General features: G+C 46.9%; 2 protein-coding genes and 1 non-coding gene across 3 annotated transcripts; all 3 read left to right on the forward strand.

Annotated features, from left to right (window-relative positions):
• The first annotated feature begins 9,340 nt into the window (after window positions 1-9,340).
• LOC113837282 (AMME syndrome candidate gene 1 protein homolog) lies at window positions 9,341-10,280 on the forward strand. Its single transcript, XM_035449179.1, is given in 2 exon segments — window positions 9,341-9,603; window positions 9,605-10,280. Coding segments are annotated over 2 exon segments (939 nt in total).
• Window positions 10,281-14,870: 4,590 nt separating this feature from the next.
• LOC113837277 (AMME syndrome candidate gene 1 protein homolog) lies at window positions 14,871-15,810 on the forward strand. The gene is given in 2 exon segments (XM_035449180.1): window positions 14,871-15,133; window positions 15,135-15,810. Coding segments are annotated over 2 exon segments (939 nt in total).
• Window positions 15,811-20,380: 4,570 nt separating this feature from the next.
• Window positions 20,381-21,320, forward strand: LOC100771508. The gene has a single exon (XR_003487922.1). It is a non-coding gene; the product is annotated as an AMME syndrome candidate gene 1 protein homolog (transcript).
• The last annotated feature ends 317 nt before the right edge of the window (window positions 21,321-21,637 follow it).

Genomic DNA, 21,637 nt, shown 5'->3' on the forward strand with positions numbered 1-21,637 from the left:
GGGGAACTGGGATTGACATGTAAAACCATCTTGTTTCTAATTTAAATAAAAAATGGAGAGAAAGCGGAAAAAAACGAAAGACCAGTTAGTGTTCTTAACCACTGAGCCATCTCTCCAGGCCCAGATTTGCTGGATATTTTAGGAGCTCTCTATGCACTGGTGGACATGGAAGCATACAGCAGAACCTGGGAGATGGAAACTAGAGTAGCTCCACAATCCACAGGTTTTACTCATCATGGATTACCAGCATTAGCAAAGGTGTTCCAGACTCCCGAGGCAGCAGGGTTGACCACTAGTGCCTCATCTTTCTCTCTACCTGTCATTCTGTTTTCTGAGTCTCTAAGTTTTCTAAACAGTGTAATAAACATCCAAACAACTCCTGTGTTAATACAAGACCGACAGCCCAGGATGACAGGCAATGAGAGGGAGCTCATAGAGAGTGTACAAGTCCCAGGTGCTCTGTTCATTTTCTGCTGACTCTGACTCCAACTAAGGACTGAAGGGAACCTGGGGTAGGCAATCTGAGATGTCCCCACCTAAGCCTCACCATTAACACGGGATCCTCGTGGTCAATTCACACTGGGTGGCATCCGGCTCTCCCATCTTGACCAGATCGCTCCTGGTTTGAAACTCTACAATTAATGACATGTAATGTCTTCTTCCATGACCCTCTCAGCCTCTCTACACCATATGGCCTCACATCCAGAAGAAACTCACACAGTGGGGCTGCAACACTTTGGGTCCAATATTTGACAACTCTATTTTTTTAATTCATTTTTATTTGAATTTAAAACCATCTGATTTACATGTCAATCCCAGTTCCCTCTCCCTCCCATCCTCCTATTGCCCCTTGTAATCCCTCCATCCATTTCTCAGGGAGGCTGAGGGCATCCCAGGGGGTTCATCAAAGTCTTTTCCATCATGGGTGTCAGGAGCGAGGCCCTCTCCTGAGAGAGTATCCCTCTGTGGGGAATGGGCTCCCAAAGTCCATTCGAGCACTAGGGATAGATACCGATTAAACTGCCAAAGACCCCATACGTTCTCTCTTATACTGGTTCTCCAGCTCTCAGAATGGGGTCCTTGAGCTCCCACTTGCTCAGGTCAGCTATTTCTGTGTGTTACCACAGCAATGTCTTGACCCTTTTGCTAATCACTCCTCACTCTCCACAACTGGATTCCAGGAGTTTGGCTTGGTGTTTATCTGTGGGTCTCTGCTTCTGCTTCCATCAGCTACTGGATGAAGGCTCTAGGATGGTATATAAGGAAGTCATCAATCTCATTATAGGGGAAGGGCATTTAAGGGAGCCTCTCTACTATTACTTACATTCTTGGGTGGGGTGATCCTTGTGGATTCCTGGAGATTTCCCTAGTACCAGGATTCTAGTTAAGCCCATAAAGATTCCCTCTATTAAGGTATCTCTGTGCTTGCTCTAATTCACTGTTCTTCCCCCAGTTCAACCTTCCTGATCCCTTGTTTTCCTGCCCCCTCCTTCTCCAATCGTCTTTCTCTTGACTCCCTCAGCCTCCATTTGTGCTCCCAATTTACTCAGGACATCTTGACCCTTTCCCCTTCTTGGTGGAGTCCATGTATTTCTCTCTTAGTGTCCTGATTGCTTCCTAGCTTCTCTGGAGTTATGGATTTTAGGCTGGGTATCCTTTGCTCAATATCTAATATCCACTTATGAGTGAGTACTTACCATGTTTTACTGTCTGGGTCTGGGTTACCTCACTCAGGATTGTTTCTTCTAGTTCCATCCATTTGCCTACAAATTTCAAGATGTCATTGTTTTTCGACTGCTGAGTTGAACTGCAATGTGTAAATTTACCACATTTTTTAAAATCCATTCTTTGGTGTAGGGGCGTCTAGATTGCTTCCAGGTTCTGACCATTACAAATAATGCTGCTAGGAACATACTTGACCAGATGTCCTTGTGGAATGAATGTGCATACTTTGGGTATATGCCTAAGAGTAGGGTTGCTGGATCTTGAAGTAGACTGGTTCTCATTTTACTGAGAAATTGCCATAGTGACTTCCAAAGTGGCTGTGCCAGTTTGCATTCCCACCAGCAATGGAGGAGTGTTCCCTATTCTCCACACCGTCTATAGCACAACCTGTCATTGCTGTTTTTAATTTTAGCCATTCTGCCTGGCTGTGGTGGTGCACACCTTTAGTCCCAGGACTCGGGAGGTAGAGGCAGGCGGATCTCTGTGAGTTCAAGACCAGCCAGGTCTATAAGAGCTAATTCCAGGACAGCCTCCAAAGCCACAGAGAAACCCTGTCTCAAAACACCAAAAAAAAATTCAATTAAGATTTAAAAACAACCTGGCAGGAACCCAAAATATTCATGCTTCACAAAATTGAACTTTGGTGTTATCTGTGCTTTCTCTGTTACTGATTATCTAGGATGAAAAAAAAATTATTATGTCATGAACCTCTACCAGAAAAGTTTTGCCGCACAGCAAGATCTGACAGTCAGGTAATACTTAGAATACACAATAAAATCATTTGAAATGAACTGCAGGAACAAGCAATCCTGACAGGGCGTGGAGACACACAGCTTTAATGATAGCACTAGGCAGCTAGAGGCAGTTGAATCTCTGTGAGTCCTGGACCAGCCTATTCTACATAAAGAGTTTACAGAAAGACACAAACACCAAAAGAAACATGGTGTAAATAATGAATAAAAGAAAGAGAAAACTAGATTTTCATTTTGAATATTTAAAATTGGAGTATATAAATAAAGATAGATTCCCAAAAGATGGGACATGGATGCTGGAACAACTGTTTTTGAACAATGTTAAACAGCCATGTGTATTGGCTCGCTCCTTTAACCCCAGGACTCTAGTGGCAGAGACAGGAGGATCTGTGTAAAGGTCAACTCAGCCTGATCTACACAGAGACCTCCAGGACATCCAGGTCTTTTTTTAGAGAGAGATTTTCTGAAACAAACATCAAACAAAAAACGGGCTTGGCAGTGGTGGCTCACACGGTTAATCCCAGCACACAATGGGCAGAGGCATGCAGGTCTTGCAATTCAAGTCAAGTCGGGTCTACCTGGTTTTAAATAAAAAAAAAAAAGCCAAGGCTAGACACATTTCCCCCAAGGTGCATCATTAGATCAATGCAATTAAAACTATTTTGAGATTTGTATGTTACCTACTCAGAGTAGTGAAGATTAATTTTAAAAAAGCCATCTTATGTTGAAGAAACTGAGCAAAGGGAAATACTTATTGCTGGTGGGCATGGATACTTGCACAGCTACTAGAGAAACAGTGTGGCTATTTCTCAAAAGCTGGCAAAAACAGGGCTGGGGTTACAGGTCTTAGTATGCCAGACTCTCAGGTCTAAGGCAGGCGGACTGCAAATCAGAGCTTTCTGGCTGTGTTAGTGAGACCCTGTATCAAACTAAAAAGTAGAAGTGGAGAGCTGGCCACAGGAGGGAGCCTTTCTACTAAAGCAGTATGACATGGGCTGGTAGACTCTGTTTAATCACAGTGTCTAAGACTTAAGAGCAAAAGAAACCCCAAATCCTACAAGTTTCTCTTGACGTCTATATGCCTACAGTGAGCTATGAGTTCGTGTGTGCACACAAACCTATTTTATAGAAGGAAGCTAGGATATGCTTCTGTTGTGCGGTGCGTCATAGCATTTTATTGAGTAGATACATGGTTTTATAATACGTGATTGTGTGTTGGGCTTGCATATTAAGTACACCAGGTTTACGTAGCTTCCCTAGAACTAAAATTATCCCTTGTAGTGAGCCACCATGTGGCCTGAATCTAGTCACTTCAAATATATAATAACCAAAGGGAGCATTTTATTCCAATAGACTCTGTGTATTATGCACTGTGACAGGGATTCCCACAGATGATTTAAAATCATTACTGCTCTATGGAACTGGAGAGAGAGCTCAGTGAGGAAGAGCATTTGCTATTCTTAAAGAGAACCTGAGTTCAGATCCAAACCCACACCAGTGGGATCTTAACTGTCTGTATTTTTACTCCCAGGAGATCCTCAGCCGTCTTCTGTCCTTTAATGCCCTAGTTAGTGTGCACAGGCCTGCAGGCATTCACACTTACAAGTGTTTGCAAAATCATGGAAATCATACCAAGAACTATTCTAACAAGAATAAATGTTAAAAAGTGCTTGCAGAAAATATTTTCTACTTTTTTACTTAGAAACAATCATTTTACATATCAATCCCCCTGTTCCCTTTCCCTCCCATCCTCCCATGCCCCCTACCTGTCCTTCCCAGACCACACCCCCACCCGATCCCCAAGGACTGTGGAGCCTTCCATGGGGGATCATCAAAGTCTGTCACGACTTTGGGGAATGGCCTAAGCCCTCCTCTGTGTATCTAGGCTTTAATAGATATCCCTCCATAGACAGTGGACTCCCAAAGTCCATTTGTGCACTAGGGATAAATACTGGTTCCCCTGTTAGAGGTTCCATAGCCTACGCAGGCCTCCTAATTGGCACCCACATTCAGAGGGTGCTGGTTCCCCAGCTTTACAACTGAGGCCCCTGTGCTCTTACTAGGTCAGGTCATCTGGTTCCGTAGGTTTCTCCAGCAAGGTCTTGACTGCTTTGCTCATCCCTTCTCCCTCTCTACAACTGGATTCCAGGAGTATGCCTCAGTGCTTAGCTGGGGGTGACTGCATCTGCTTCCCTCGGCTACTGTATGAAGGCTGCTCAGGGGCCTGGTTTGGTCTGATGTTGGTTCTCCAGCTGTCAGACTGGGGACCATGACTTCCCACTTTCTCAGGCCAGCCGTTTCTGCAGCTTTACCCAGCATGGTCTTGGTCCCTTTGTCGGTCAATCTTCCCTCTCTGAAACTGGATTCCTGGAGTTGGCCTCAGTGTTTAGCTGTGGGTGTCCGTTTCTGCTTCCATCAGCTACTGGATGACGGCTCTGGGATGGCATTTAGGGTAGTCATCATTCTCAGTATAGGGGAAGGACACTAAGGTAGCCTCTCCACTATTGCTTAGGTTCCTGGTGGGGGTCATCCTTGTGGATCTCTGTACAATCCCCTAGGGCCAGATTTCTCTTTAAATCTATAATGGCTCCCACTATTGAGGTATCTCTTCTCTTCTCTATTCCTCTCCCCACTCAATATTCCTGACCCCTCATGTTTTCTTCCCCCCTCATCTTCTCCCTACCACTTTCTCCTATGTCCCTCTTGTCTCCCCTCATGCTCTGTTATCCTAGCTACCCCAATCTCTATCGTCATCATGTTCTCAGTGTTGATATTTACAGGGTAAACTTGCAAACAGCTCCTGAATGCTCACTGAACCTTCTGCCCATCAAGCTGGAAATATGGTGAATTTCAAACTCCAAACACACATCCAGTCTCCAAAGGGTTATCAAGGCTCTTCCTCTAGCACCGTTTCTCCTCATCAAGGAAGCCCCCCCCACCCGCCACTATTACCTCCCTACTGAACACACCTTCGGGTCTTAAGTCACCAGGAAATCAATGGCTATTACACTTGGCTCAGATCCCTGTGTGTGTATGAGGGCTACTACATGGACCAGTGCTGAATTATCATCCAAAAACTCCAAAAGCTTCACCCACCCACTCTTTAGAACTTTCCTCCTCACTGAGCCTCAAATCCATTACCCACGACCACCCTTTGGTGCCTGCCCTCAGATTTCAGTCCCACCCCCAAGAATCCACACTGATTCCATCACAATGGTTTCGTTTTATTTTCGGTCGATTCAAGATTTCTCGTTTAGCCTAGGCTAATCTGAAATGCACTATGTTGACCAGGCACTTCTCATTCTCACAGAGATTACCTTGGTTTGTACTATGGAGCTGCAGTATTAAAGGTGTGGATACCGATGGTCTATGGAAGATTTAATCAACGTTTTCCAAAATATTATGAAGTCACAGTATAGGGTGCAAAATGGAAACTAAGAATATTGGCCCTGACCTCTTGGTGCTAAAGTATAGATGTTATTGTGGCTTGACATGTTGCCCTGTTTCACATTTAAATGCCAGTCCTTTAAAAGGTTGTGGAAGTTAGGACCCTTTATTGCTTCTACATGCTAGCTAGGATGCCAGGCCTGTTTGATCTAGGAGGTGGATTAAGAGGGATCAGGAGTTGAATGCTAGCCAAGATTAATTATATAGTAGCTCCAAAATACTGCCTGGGCTACACGAGACCCTGTCTGAGAAGGAAAAACCACCAAGGAACTGCAGAGAAAACTTTTCCATGACTCTCTAGCTGTGGCACCAGCAGCTAAGAATCTCCAATTTGAACAGGATTTCAAGGCTCAGGTGAATGTATGATACTTGTGGTTTATGGATAACAATGAATGATAAATCCCTATGAATTAATCTCTTTTTTGGTTTTTCGAGACAGGGTTTCTCTGTGTAGCTTTGAAGCCTATCCTGGCACTCGCTCTGGAGATCAAGCTGGCCTCAAACTCACAGAGATCGGCCTGCCTCTGACTCCCAAGTGCTGGGATTAAAGGCGTGGGCCACCAACGCCCGGCTATGAGTTAATCTTAATCCCTACAAAATAATCCCATACTGAGTTTGTGTGAGCTTCCCAGCACACATTTCCAGAACACAAGATGCAGACAGGCAGTGGTGGTGCACACCTTTAATCCAAGCACGTGGGAGGCAGAGAAAAGCGGATCATTTTGAGTTCAAAGCTATTATGGTCTACAGAGTAAGTTTGAGTACAGCCAATCTACACAGAGAAACCCTGTCTCAAAAAACAAAAACAAACACACACAAACAAAACAAAAGATGTTTTCCTGACCCTCAGAGAGTCATGTCTTTGAGATCTAATACCTATCACACCAGGAAATGCAGGAGAAGACACGACATAGATTGCAGGTTAAAAGTAAATGCGTTCATATTAAACTGAGTGAACTTGTCTAGGAAATGCAATCGTGCAAAGATATTGATATGTCATTAAATTGTAGGCACCACAGCACAGAAGTTATGAGTAGATCTGCAAGTCTGAGTCACCTGGTGTGTCTCTGAAGCGGGTGTGGTGACCTCAGCTTCCCTCTTGAATGTTTAATTCTTTCGAGGAAGAGGCCTGGATAGCTATAGAAAGCAGGCAATGTCATCAAACCAAGATAATCTCTAAGCCTGTGTCTCTGCCTGAAACAACAGGATTACCCTGGAAATTTGTCAACTTGTAGGTGAGCTGGTAATGTGGGGATGATGTAAGTTCACATCCCACCAGGAGGCCAGATAGGGCTCCTTGTCTGCAATGGGAGGCCTGGGAAAGTTGAGCCAGCAAGGGGTGAAGGTGTGGTCCCAGTGGCCAGAGCAGGGGACCCAGGGCTCTGAGCACACACCAAGGAGAAGCTCAGTGCCTGGGAAACTCCAAGGCCACAGGGTGTGGTCAGGCATCAAGGCCAGAGGGTGGAGCCTCTGTAGAGTCTTAGTCCTGCCCCCTTGCAGTCTACTACTCTCTCATTGGACCAGGAGGGCGTGGTAACCTTCTGTTTATAGGGCTGCTACTTCTCAGATCTGTGCATAGTTGGCTCTGCCTGCTGCGGTGTTAGACGCTTCTGCTGGAAAATCGCTGAATACTTCGCTCCATCTTCTGCACCGAGAAATACCTCGTGAGTAGGGGCGGCCTACCTGCATTTGGGACGGGGTTGCTTTGGGCAAAGGGTTCCAGTCAAGGGAAGATTAGTGGCTTCCAAGCATGGGTGGCAGGGAGGACCTGGTGGCCTTATGAGTCTGCTTCCTATGGCCACTGTGCCAAGGCCGGGCGACCTGGTGGGATGTGCGGTAAGAGCCTCCAGCTCCAGGGCACCAGGTCCCACTTGGGACTCCACGCCGACCTCCCTCTGATGCCCTGACTTCTGAGGATTTTTTATTTTTTATTTTTATTTTTTGCAGTTTTTGGAGTTGGGGTGTCAGGGCAAAAGTGCGGTCACATCATCCTCGCTAAAACTCAGTCTCTGGGGCTGATCACTCAGAGCAGCGAGTGTCAACCGGCCTTGAACTCAGTGACCAACCTGCCTATGCCTTCCTAATGCAGGGCTAAAGGTGTGTGCCACCACTGCCAAGAACAGGTATATGACTTAAAAACAAACCTTTAAAGTCAGATGTGGCGGTCCCAGTGCTCTGGAAACAGAAGCATGCAGACTGGTGCGAGTTTGAGGTCAGCCTGGTTTATGTAGAGGGTTACAGGAGAGCCAGAACTGCAAGGAGACCCGTCTCAACAAATAAGCAGGCACAAAATTGTTTGTTGCTGTGGAAGAATGCCTTTTCTGAATGCTGAGGTCACAGAGATGATGGCCTGGAATGTGATGAATTATGTATGCTAGTTCTGACACGAGAGAGGCTTCCTTTCATAAATGCCTAAATGCTGGGACTTTTTTTGGGGGGGGGGAGTCAAGTCAGGGTTTCCCTGTGGCTTTGGAGGCTGTCCTGGCACTCGCTTTGTAGACCAGGCTAGTCTTGAACTCACAGAGATCTGCCAGCCTCTGCCTCCCGACCCTGCCTACCAGTGCTGGATTAAAGGAGTGTGCCGCCACCACCAGGCTTAAATGCTGGGACTTAAACCTACGTTTTTCCCTGAATTCACGCCTGTGTAGTGAAGTGGTATGTCAGCGGAATAAAAAAAATCAGTTTTATTTTAAATCTGGGTTACTTATGTTACTTCAGCAGAAAAAAATTCATCTGTTACAGGAACATAGGGTGTCTGTTCACTTTTGGGGTTTTGCTTTGTTTTGTTTTGAGACAGGGTTTCTTGGTGGATTGGAGCCTGTCCTGGAACTTGCTCTGTAGACCAGGCTGGTCATGAAATCAGAGATCCACCTGCCTCTGCCTCCCGAGTGCTGGGATTAAAGGCGTGTGCCACCACCGCCCAGTTTAAATGTTGGGATTTGAACCTAGTCGTTTTTGCCTTACATTCATACCCGTGGAGTGAAGTGGTATCTCAGAGAAAAAAAATCACAAGTTTTATTTTAAATATGGATTACTTATGTTACTTCAGGAGACAAAAACTTCATCTGTCACAGGAACATAGGGTGCCTATTGACTTTTGTGGTTTGGTTTTTGGTTCCCCCCACCCCCCACCCCTGAGACGGGGTTTCTTTGTAGCCTTGGAGGCTGTCCTGGCACTACTTCTTGCAGACCAGGCTGGCCTCAAACTCAGAGATCCGCCTGCCTCTGCCTCCCAAGTACTGAGATTAAAGGAGTGTGCCACCAACGCCCGGCTCACTTTAGGGTTTTTTAAAGAAGTAAAATGTGGGTCTTTTCCAATTAAATATTTAACGGTCATATTACAAATTGTGATGTTTTTCTAGGTCCAGCTTGAACATAGAAATCACTCTTCTTGGCGTGGAGGAGACTGTTCCAAGATGGTTTTGGGTTGCTTTGGGGTGAAGAATCAGAACCTGTCCAGTTCGCCCCGCTCCGGATCTGGCAGCGATGATGCCTCTGCCTCCTCCCACTGTAGCAGGGCGAGCGAGTGCCCAGCCAGGGAGCTGGCACTAGGTTGCTCCTGGATGCTCAATGGGCTGGGCAGCCTGAGCAGCAGCAGCAGCAGAGGTGGGCGCATGTCGCTGTCTCCACCTCTGAGCTGCCCAGTAGGAACCCTGCTTTCTACTCCAGCCTCCTCCACCGCCATCCTCCTTTTCGTCATCCCCAAGATCCAGGAAGATGCTGGTGTCAGCCGAGATGTGCTGTTTTTGCTTCGATGTGCTCTCCTGTCACCTGTATGGACACCAGCAGCCCCGGTCCCCCGGCTTCGCCAACGAGCCCTACCCACTGTTTGTGACATGGAAGTTTGGTCAAGACGAAAGATTGCGCGGATGCCTAGGGACTCTTTCTGCCGTGACTTTGCATTCCCGACGGAGGGAGAACACACTTATCAGCGCCCTTAAAGACCCCCGTTTTCCACCAATGACAAGGGACGAGCTGCCGAGGCTTCTCTGCTCCGTGTCTCTGCTCACTGACTTTGAGGACGCCTGTGACTATTTGGACTGGGAACTGGGTGTGCATGGCATTCGAATAGAATTCATCAACGAAGAAGCATCCAGATGCACCGCCACCTACCTACCGGAGGTCGCAAAGGAGCAAGGATGGGACCGGACTCAGACCATAGACTCCTTACTAAGGAAGGGAGGCTACCAGGCTCTGGTTACTAACGAATACAGGAAAACCGTCAAGCTGACCTGGTACCATAGTGAAAAGATGACCTTGAGTTATGCTGAATACCTTGCTCGTCGCCAGCATCATTGCTTCCAGAATAGTAATGGGCAGCCCCTGCCACCAAACAACCATTATTCTTGGTGCTGAGCGGCACAACCAGTCACTGGGCCTCTCTGCAGACCTCTTCCCTGGAGACCCTGCTACACCTTCTTGGTCTAGCCATCTCTTTTACTGTACCATTGTATGATAGTTTCCTTTGCCATGGTGAAGCTTTGACATTGTCAGTGAAGACCATCATGTTAACCGGTAGGAAACATGGCATTTGTTAATAAGATCTTGTTGCCGGGTTTAGTGGACCAGGCCTTTAATCCCAGCACTCGGGAGGCAGAGAGGCAGGCTGATCTCTGTGAGCTCAAGGCCAGCCTGGTCTGCAATAGCGAGTTCCAGGACAGCCTCCAAAAGCCACAGAGAAACCCTGTCTCAAAAAACAAAAACAAGTGCTGGGATTAAAGGCGTGCTCCTCCATCACCCTCTAAGTGATTTTTTGCTAGTGATGTTAAATTGAATTAAGTTTATTTGAAGAGTGTGAGCGCCTCCACTTAAATAAAGTGGCGACTTTCCTTTTTTTACAAATGGAAACCCATTGTGTGCCTCTGGTTTTCAGGGTTTCTGAATTCATTATACATAAGACCACCATTGATCCTTTATATACAAAGATAAGTTTTCCTTGTTTTTGATTATTGTTTCAGAAGAAAATGAACCTTTATTTTGCTTCAGACCCTGTAACTATGCTGGTACACGGACGCACTGAGGAAAACAAACCGAAACAAAAAAATACTTTTGTAACCACCTCTGATAGCTTTGATATACAGAAAGCAGATTACTTTTGAGATATTTGGATCTAGTTTCTAAGTTCTTTTAGAGGGTTCTAGTTCCCCAAAATTACTTTGAGTCTGATCACCAGCATGAAGAGTTTTTGGTGACGTAATGGAGAAACTTGCAAAGAGCAAAAAGCCACCAGGAGTATCTCTGCATTCCCTTCTTAGTAACCTGGTGTTTCGATTCCAGTGAGACGTCACGGATTGCCTGAAACCCCTTCATTATAACTAGATTCTCCCTCCTTCCAGACTGAATTGCTTACTAGTTAGAAGAAGCTATTGGAAGTGGGCATTTCATATGACTTGTATGGCTTTAAAATATTGAAAATGAACAAAAATTATGGAAAAGTTTATGTGGTTTTGTATGGTATGGCTGTGGAAAGATACTGTAGTAGGTTTGACCCTGTTGTAATTACCTTTAAAATCACTTACCCAATAAAATGTTAAAACTGAACAAAAAGAAATCACGCTTCTTCCTCATACTCCTCACACCCCATGACATGGCTTTTTTGGGGGGAACTCAATTTGGGGACAAGAATAGCCTCCAAGCTCAGATCTGCCTCCTCAGCCTTGGATTGTTGGGATTAAAGGTGTACACCACCACCTCCCAGTTCCCTGGTAGTTTCATTTCAGTAGTTCAAATTGACTGAAGCAAGTTTTTTCCTGGGAATGCAGGACTGAGAGCTTTTTCCTGTGTTTCCCTGGTGTATTCAGCCAGAGACTTGGCCAACAAGCTCTTTATTTTCAGTTGAAATGCTAAAGTGATATTGTCTAATCAAGTTAGGTTGTGGAAAGTAAGCAGATCATTTTCCTCTCTTGATAAATTCAGACTTTACTTTCTTTGTTCCTGTCTGGTCCTAACTAGAGGAAAACTGGTCTTCATGGTCCACCAGATTTCAGTGATATTGAGATCTTCAGTGTCTATTTCAGGATAAGGACCTAAGCATATGGCTTTTACAAAAAAGTGTCAGGGGAACAGCATTCCTAACTGTAGCTGACAACAGAAGAGAGGACCTTCATCAAATTAAAGCACATTTCCAGAACACAAGATGTCTGTCACTCATTTTCGATGCTGGGAATGTAAACACAAGATGCAGCCAGGCAGTGGTGGTGCACACCTTTAATCCAAGCACGGGGGAGAGAGAGGGAGGCGGATCATTTTGAGTTCAAAGCTATTATGGTCTACACAGTGAGTTTGAGTACAGCCAAGTCTACACAGAGAAACCCCCTCTCAAAAAACAAAAACAAACACAAAACAAAAGATGCTTTCCTGACCCTCAGAGAGTCATGTCTTTGAGATCTAATACCTATCACCCCAGGAAATGCAGGAGAAGACGCGGCATAGATTGCAGGTTAAAAGTAAATGCGTTCATATTAAACTGAGTGAACTTGTCTAGGAAATGCAATCGTGCAAAGATATTGATATGTCATTAAATTGTAGGCACCACAGCACAGAAGTTATGAGTAGAGCTACAAGTCTGAGTCACCATGTGTGTCTCTGAAGCGGGTGTGGTGACCTCAGCTTCCCTCTTGAATGTTTAATTCTTTCGAGGAAGAGGCCTAGACAGCTATGGAAACCAGGGGAAGTCATCAAACCAACATAATGCCTAAGCCTGGGTCTCTGCCTGAAACAACAGGATTACTCTGGAAATTTGTTAACTTGTAGGTGAGCTGGTAATGTGGGGATGATGTAAGTTCAAATCCCACCAGGAGGCCAGATAGGGCTCCTTGTCTACAATGGGAGACCTGGGAGAGTTGAGCCAGCAAGGGGTGAAGGTGTGGTCCCAGTGCCAGAGCAGGGGATCCAGGGCTCTGAGCACACACCAAGGAGAAGCTCAGTGCCTGGGAAACTCCAAGGCCACAGGGTGTGGTCAGGCATCAGGGCCAGAGGGTGGAGCCTCTGTAGAGTCTTAGTCCTGCCCCCTTGCAGGCTACTACTCTCTCATTGGACAACGTCACCAGGAGGGCGTGGAAACCGTCTGTTTATATGGCTACTACTTCTCCGGAGCTGTGCAGAGTTGGCTCTGCCTGCTGCGGTGTTAGACGCTTCTGCTGGAAAATCGCTCAATACTTCGCTCCATCTTCTGCACCGAGAAATACCTCGTGAGTAGGGGCGGCCTACCTGCATTTGGGACGGGGTTGCTTTGGGCAAAGGGTTCCAGTCAAGGGAAGATTAGGGGCTTCCAAGCATGGGTGGCAGGGAGGACCTGGTGGCCTTATGAGTCTGCTTCCTACGGCCACTGTGTCAAGGCCGGGCGACCTGGTGGGATGTGCGGTAAGGGCCTCCAGCTCTAGGGCACCAGGTCCCATTTGGGACTCCACGCCGACCTCCCTCTGATGCCCTGACTTCTGAGGCTTTTTTATTTTTTATTTTTATTTTTTGCAGTTTTTGGAGTTGGGGTTTCAGGGCAAAAGTGCGGTCACATCATCCTCGCTAAAACTCAGTCTCAGGGGCTGATCACTCAGAGCAGCGAGTGTCAACCGGCCTTGAACTCAGTGACCAACCTGCCTATGCCTTCCTAGTGCAGGGTTAAAGGTGTGTGCCACCACTACCAAGCACAGGTATATGACTTAAAAGCAAACCTTTAAAGTCAGATGTGGCGGTCCCAGCGCTCTGGAAACAGAAGCATGCAGACTGGTGCGAGTTTGACGTCAGCCTGGTTTATGTAGAGGGTTACAGGACAGACAGAACTGCAAGGAGACCGGTCTCAACAAATAAGCAGGCACAAAATTGTTTGTTGCTGTGGAAGAATGCCTTTTCTGAATGCTGAGGTCACAGAGATGATGGCCTGGAATGTGATGAATTATGTATGCTAGTTCTGACACGAGAGAGGCTTCCTTTCATAAATGCCTAAATGCTGGGACTTTTTTTTGGGGGGGGGAGTCAAGTCAGGGTTTCTCTGTGGCTTTGGAGGCTGTCCTGGCACTCGCTTTGTAGACCAGGCTAGTCTCGAACTCACAGAGATCCGCCAGCCTCTGCCTCCCGACCCTGCACGCCAGTGCTGGATTAAAGGAGTGTGCCGCCACCACCAGGCTTAAATGCTGGGACTTAAACCTACGTTTTTCCCTGAATTCACGCCTGTGTAGTGAAGTGGTATGTCAGCAGAATAAAAAAAATCAGTTTTATTTTAAATCTGGGTTACTTATGTTACTTAAGGAGAAAAAAATTCATCTGTTACAGGAACATAGGGTGTCTGTTCACTTTTGGGGTTTTGTTTTGTTTTTTGGTTTTTTCCAGACAGGGTTTCTCAGTGGATTGGAGGCTGTACTGAAACTTGCTCTGTAGACCAGGCTGGTCTTGAACTCAGTGACCCGCCTGCCTCTGCCTCCCGAGTGCTGGGATTAAAGGCGTGCACACCACCGCCCGGTTTAAATGTTGGGATTTGAACCTAGTCGTTTTTGCCTTACATTCATACCCGTGGAGTGAAGTGGTATCTCAGAGAAAAAAATCACAAGTTTTATTTTAAATATGGATTACTTATGTTATTTCAGGAGACAAAAACTTCATCTGTCACAGGAACATAGGGTGCCTATTGACTTTTGTGGTTTGGTTTTTGATTCCCCCCACCCCCCACCCCAGAGACGGGGTTTCTTTGTAGCCTTGGAGGCTGTCCTGGTACTACCTCTTGCAGACCAGGCTGGCCTCAACTCAGAGATTCCCCCTGCCTCTGCCTCCTAAGTACTGAGATTAAAGGAGTGTGCCACCAACGCCCGGCTCACTTTTGGGTTTTTTAAAGAAGTAAAATGTGGGTCTTTTCCAATTAAATATTTAACGGTCATATTACAAATTGTGATATTTTTCTAGGTCCAGCTTGAACATAGAAATCACTCTTCTTGGCGTGGAGGAGACTGTTCCAAGATGGTGTTGGGTTTCTTTGGGGTGAAGAATCAGAACCTGTCCAGTTCGCCCGGCTCCGGATCTGGCAGCGATGATGCCTCTGCCTCCTCCCACTGTAGCAGGGCGAGCGAGTGCCCAGCCAGGGAGCTGGCACTAGGTTGCTCCTGGATGCTCAATGGGCTGGGCAGCCTGAGCAGCAGCAGCAGCAGAGGTGGGCGCATGTCGCTGTCTCCACCTCTGAGCTGCCCAGTGGGAACCCTGCTTTCTACTCCAGCCTCCTCCACCGCCATCCTCCTTTTCGTCATCCCCAAGATCCAGGAAGATGCTGGTGTCAGCCGAGATGTGCTGTTTTTGCTTCGATGTGCTCTCCTGTCACCTGTATGGACACCAGCAGCCCCGGACCCCCGGCTTCGCCAACGAGCCCTATCCACTGTTTGTGACATGGAAGTTTGGTCAAGACGAAAGATCACGCGGATGCCTAGGGACTTTTTCTGCCGTGACTTTGCATTCCCGACGGAGGGAGAACACACTTATCAGCTCCCTTAAAGCCCCCCGTTTTCCACCAATGACAAGAGACGAGCTGCCGAGGCTTCTCTGCTCCGTGTCTCTGCTCACTGACTTTGAGGACGCCTGTGATTATTTGGACTGGCAAGTGGGTGTGCATGGCATTCGAATAGAATTCATCAGCGAAGAAGGATCCAGATGCACCGCCACCTACCTACCGGAGGTTGCAAAGGAGCAAGGATGGGACCGGACTCAGACCATAGACTCCTTACTAAGGAAGGGAGGCTACCAGGCTCTGGTTACTAACGAATACAGGAAAACCGTCAAGCTGACCAGGTACCGTAGTGAAAAGATGACCTTGAGTTATGCTGAATACCTTGCTCGTCGCCAGCATCATTGCTTCCAGAATGGCATCGGGCAGCCCCTGCCACCAAACAACCATTATTCTTGGTGCTGAGCGGCACAACCAGTCACTGGGCCTCTCTGCAGACCTCTTCCCAGGAGACCCTGCTACACCTTCTTGGTCTAGCCATCTCTTTTACTGTACCATTGTATGATAGTTTCCTTTGCCATGGTGAAGCTTTGACATTGTCAATGAAGACCATCATGTTAACCGGTAGGAAACATGGCATTTGTTAAGAAGATGTTGTTGCCGGGTTTAGTGGGCCAGGCCTTTAATCCCAGCACTCGGGAGGCAGAGAGGCAGGCTGATCTCTGTGAGTTCAAGGCCAGCCTGGTCTACAAGAGCTAGTTCCAGAACAGCCTCCAAAAGCCACAGAGAAACCCTGTCTCGAAAAACAAAAACAAGTGCTGGGATTAAAGGCGTGCTCCACCACCACCCTCTAAGCGATTTTTTGCTAGTGATGTTAAATTGAATTAAGTTTATTTGAAGAGTGTGAGCGCCTCCATTTAAACAAAGTGGCGATTTCCTTTTTTTACAAATGGAAACCCATTGTGTGCCTCTGGTATTCAGGGTTTCTGAATTCATTATACATAAGACCACCATTGATCCTTTATATACAAAGATAAGTTTTCCTTGTTTTTGATTATTGTTTCAGAAGAAAATGAACCTTTATTTTGCTCCAGACCCAGTAACTATGCTGGTACATGGACGCACTGAGGAAAACAAACTGAAACAAGAAAATACTTTTGTAACCACCTCTGATAGCTTTGATATACAGAAAGCAGATTACTTTTGAGATATTTGGATCTAGTTTCTAAGTTCTTTTAGAGGGTTCTAGTTCCCCAAAATTACTTTGAGTCTGATCACCAGCATAAAGAGTTTTTGGTGACGTAATGGAGAAACTTGCAAAGAGCAAAAAGCCACCAGGAGCAGCTCTGCCTTCCCTTCTTAGTAACCTGGTGTTTCGATTCCAGTGAGACGTCAGGGATTGCCTGAAACCCCTTCATTATAACTAGATTCTCCCTCCTTCCAGACTGAATTGCTTACTAGTTAGAAGAAGCTATTGGAAGTGGGCATTTCATATGACTTGTATGGCTTTAAAATATTAAAAATGAACAAAAAATATGGAAATGTTTATGTGGGTTTGTATGGTATGGCTGGAGAAAGATACTGTAGTAGGTTTGACCCTATTGTAATTACCTTTAAAATCACTTACCCAATAAAATGTTAAAACTGAACAAAAGAAATCACGCGTCTTCCTCTTACTCCTCACACCCCATGACATGGCTTTTTTTGGGGAACTCCATTTGGGGACAAGACTAGCCTCCAAGCTCAGATCTGCCTCCTCAGCCTTGGATTGTTGGGATTAAAGGTGTACACCACCACCTCCCAGTTCCCCTGGTAGTTTCATTTCAGTAGTTCAGATTGACTAAAGCAAAAGTTTTTTCCTGGGAATGCAGGACTGAGAGCTTTTTCCTGTGTTTCCCTGGTGTATTCAGCCAGAGACTGGGCCAACAAGCTCTTTATTTTCAGTTGAAATGCTAAAGTGATATTGTTTAATCAAGTTAGGTTGTGGAAAGTAAGCAGATCATTTTCCTCTCTTGATAAATTCAGACTTTACTTTCTTTGTTCCTGTCTGGTCCTAACTAGAGGAAAACTGGTCTTCATGGCCCACCAGATTTCAGTGGTGTTGAGATCTTCAGTGTCTACATCAGGATAAGGACCTAAGCATATGGCTTTTACAAAAAGTGTCAGGGGAACAGCATTCCTAACTGTAGCTGACAACAGAAGAGAGGACCTTCATCATTTTAAAGCACATTTCCAGAACACAAGATGTGTGTCACTTATTTTCGATGCTGGGAATGTAAACACAAGATGCAGCCAGGCACTGGTGGTGCACACCTTTAATCCAAGCACGTGGGAGGGAGAGGGAGGCGGATCATTTTGAGTTCAAAGCTATTATGGTCTACACAGTGAGTTTGAGTACAGCCAAGTCTACACAGAGAAACCCCCTCTCAAAAAACAAAAACAAATACAAAACAAAAGATGCTTTCCTGACCCTCAGAGAGTCATGTCTTTGAGATCTAATACCTATCACCCCAGGAAATGCAGGAGAAGACACAGCATAGATTGCAGGTTAAAAGTAAATGCGTTCATATTAAACTGAGTGAACTTGTCTAGGAAATGCAATCGTGCAAAGATATTGATATGTCATTAAATGGTAGGCACCACAGCACAGAAGTTATGAGTAGAGCTACAAGTCTGAGTCACCTGGTGTGTCTCTGAAGCGTGTGTGGTGACCTCAGCTTCCCTCTTGAATGTTTAATTCTTTCGAGGAAGAGGTCTAGACAGCTATGGAAACCAGGCGAAGTCATCAAACCAAGATAATCCCTAAGCCTGGGTCTCTGCCTGAAACAACAGGATTACTCTGGAAATTTGTTAACTTGTAGGTGAGCTGGTAATGTGGGGATGATGTAAGCTCAAATCCCACCAGGAGGCCAGATAGGGCTCCTTGTCTGCAATGGGAGGCCTGGGAAAGTTGAGCCAGCAAGGGGTGAAGGTGTGGTCCCAGTGGCCAGAGCAGGGAATCCAGGGCTCTGAGCACACACCAAGGAGAAGCTCAGTGCCTGGGAAACACCAAGGCCACAGGGTGTGGTCAGGCATCAGGGCCAGAGGGTGGAGCCTCTGTAGAGTCTTAGTCCTGCCCCCTTGCAGGCTACTACTCTCTCTTTGGACAACGTCACCAGGAGGGCGTGGAATCCGTCTGTTTATATGGCCTCTACTTCTCAGATCTGTGCATAGTTGGCTCTGCCTGCTGCGGTGTTAGACGCTTCTGCTGGAAAATCGCTCAATACTTCGCTCCATCTTCTGCACCGAGAAATACCTCGTGAGTAGGGGCGGCCTACCTGCATTTGGGACGGGGTTGCTTTGGACAAAGGGTTCGGGCCAAGGGAAGATCAGTGGCTTCCAAGCATGGGTGGCAGGGAGGACCTGGTGGCCTTATGAGTCTGCTTCCTATGGCCACTGTGCCAAGGCCGGGCGACCTGGTGGGATGTGCGGTAAGGGCCTCCAGCTCCAGGGCACCAGGTCCCACTTGGGACTCTGCTCCACGCCGACCTCCCACTGATGCCCTGACTTCTGAGGCTATTTTTTTTTTTTACATTTTTTGAAGTTGGGGTGTCAGGGCAAAAGTGCGGTCACATCATCCTCGCTAAAACTCAGTCTCTGGGGCTGATCACTCAGAGCAGCGAGTGTCAACCGGCCTTGAACCAACCTTCCTATGCCATCTTAGTGCAGGGCTAAAGGTGTGTGCCACCACTGCCAAGCACAGGTATATGACTTAAAAGCAAACCTTTAAAGTCAGATGTGGCGGTCCCAGCGCTCTGGAAGCAGAAGCATGCAGACTGGTGTGAGTTTGACGTCAGCCTGGTTTATGTAGAGGGTTACAGGACAGCCAGAACTGCAAGGAGACCGGTCTCAACAAATAAGCAGACGCAAATTTGTTTGTTGCTGTGGAAGAATGCCTTTTCTGAATGCTGAGGTCACAGAGATGATGGCCTGGAATGTGATGAATTATGTATGCTAGTTCTGACACAAGAGAGGCTTCCTTTATAAATGCCTAAATGCTGGGACTTTTTTTTGGGGGGGGGGGTCAAGTCAGGGTTTCCCTGTGGCTTTGGAGGCTGTCCTGGCACTCGCTTTGTAGACCAGGCTAGTCTTGAACTCACAGAGATCCTCCTGCCTCTGCCTCTCAACCCTGCCCGCCAGTGCTGGATTAAAGGAGTGTGCCACCACCGGGCTTAAATCCTGGGTCTTAAACCTATATTTTTCCCTGAATTCATGCCTGTGTAGTGAAGTGGTATGTCAGCGGAATAAAAAAAAATCAGAGTTTTATTTTAAATCTGGGTTACTTATGTTACTTCAGCAGAAAAAAATTAATCTGTTACAGGAACATAGGGTGTCTGTTCACTTTTGGGGTTTTGTTTTGTTTTTTGGTTTTTTCCAGACAGGGTTTCTCAGTGGATTGGAGTCTGTACTGAAACTTGCTCTGTAGACCAGGCTGGTCTTGAACTCAGTGACCCGCCTCTGCCTCCCGAGTGCTGGGATTAAAGGCGTGCACACCACCGCCCGGTTTAAATGTTGGGATTTGAACCTAGTCGTTTTTGCCTTACATTCATACCCGTGGAGTGAAGTGGTATCTCAGAGAAAAAAAATCACAAGTTTTATCTTAAATATGGATTACTTATGTTACTTCAGGAGACAAAAACTTCATCTGTCACAGGAACATAGGGTGCCTATTGACTTTTGTGGTTTGGTTTTTGGTTCCCCCCACCCCCCACCCCTGAGACGGGGTTTCTTTGTAGCCTTGGAGGCTGTCCTGGCACTACTTCTTGCAGACCAGGCTGGCCTCAAACTCAGAGATCCGCCTGCCTCTGCCTCCCAAGTACTGAGATTAAAGGAGTGTGCCACCAACGCCCGGCTCACTTTAGGGTTTTTTAAAGAAGTAAAATGTGGGTCTTTTCCAATTAAATATTTAACGGTCATATTACAAATTGTGATGTTTTTCTAGGTCCAGCTTGAACATAGAAATCACTCTTCTTGGCGTGGAGGAGACTGTTCCAAGATGGTATTGGCTTGCTTTGGGGTGAAGAATCAGAACCTGTCCAGTTCGCCCGGCTCCGGATCTGGCAGCGATGATGCCTCTGCCTCCTCCCACTGTAGCAGGGCGAGCGAGTGCCCAGCCAGGGAGCTAGCACTAGGTTGCTCCTGGATGCTCAATGGGCTGGGCAGCCTGAGCAGCAGCAGCAGCAGAGGTGGGCGCATGTCGCTGTCTCCACCTCTGAGCTGCCCAGTGGGAACCCTGCTTTCTACTCCAGCCTCCTCCACCGCCATCCTCCTTTTCGTCATCCCCAAGATCCAGGAAGATGCTGGTGTCAGCCGAGATGTGCTGTTTTTGCTTCGATGTGCTCTCCTGTCACCTGTATGGACACCAGCAGCCCCGGACCCCCGGCTTCGCCAACGAGCCCTACCCACTGTTTGTGACATGGAAGTTTGGTCAAGACGAAAGATCACGCGGATGCCTAGGGACTCTTTCTGCCGTGACTTTGCATTCCCGACGCAGGGAGAACACACTTATCAGCGCCCTTAAAGACCCCTGTTTTCCACCAATGACAAGGGACGAGCTGCCTCGGCTTCTCTGCTCCGTGTCTCTGCTCACTGACTTTGAGGACGCCTGTGACTATTTGGACTGGCAAGTGGGTGTGCATGGCATTCGAATAGAATTCATCAACGAAGAAGCATCCAGACGCACCGCCACCTACCTACTGGAGGTCGCAAAGGAGCAAGGATGGGACCGGAATCAGACCATAGACTCCTTACTAACGAACGGAGGCTACAAGGCTCTGGTTACTAACGAATACAGGAAAACCGTCAAGCTGACCAGGTACCGTAGTGAAAAGATGACCTTGAGTTATGCTGAATACCTAGCTCATCGCCAGCATCATTGCTTCCAGAATGGCATCGGGCAGCCCCTGCCACCAAACAACCATTATTCTTGGTGCTGAGCGGCACAACCAGTCACTGGGCCTCTCTGCAGACCTCTTCCCAGGAGACCCTGCTACACCTTCTTGGTCTAGCCATCTCTTTTACTGTACCATTGTATGATAGTTTCCTTTGCCATGGTGAAGCTTTGACATTGTCAGTGAAGACCATCATGTTAACCGGTAGGAAAAAATGGCATTTGTTAAGAAGATCTTGTTGCGGGGTTTAGTGGGCCAGGCCTTTAATCCCAGCACTCGGGAGGCAGAGAGGCAGGCGGATCTCTGTGAGCTCAAGGCCAGCCTGGTCTGCAATAGCGAGTTCCAGAACAGCCTCCAAAAGC

This window comes from Cricetulus griseus, chromosome 9 (assembly GCF_003668045.3).
Source record: "Cricetulus griseus strain 17A/GY chromosome 9, alternate assembly CriGri-PICRH-1.0, whole genome shotgun sequence".
In the NCBI taxonomy this organism is placed as follows: domain Eukaryota; kingdom Metazoa; phylum Chordata; class Mammalia; order Rodentia; family Cricetidae; genus Cricetulus; species Cricetulus griseus.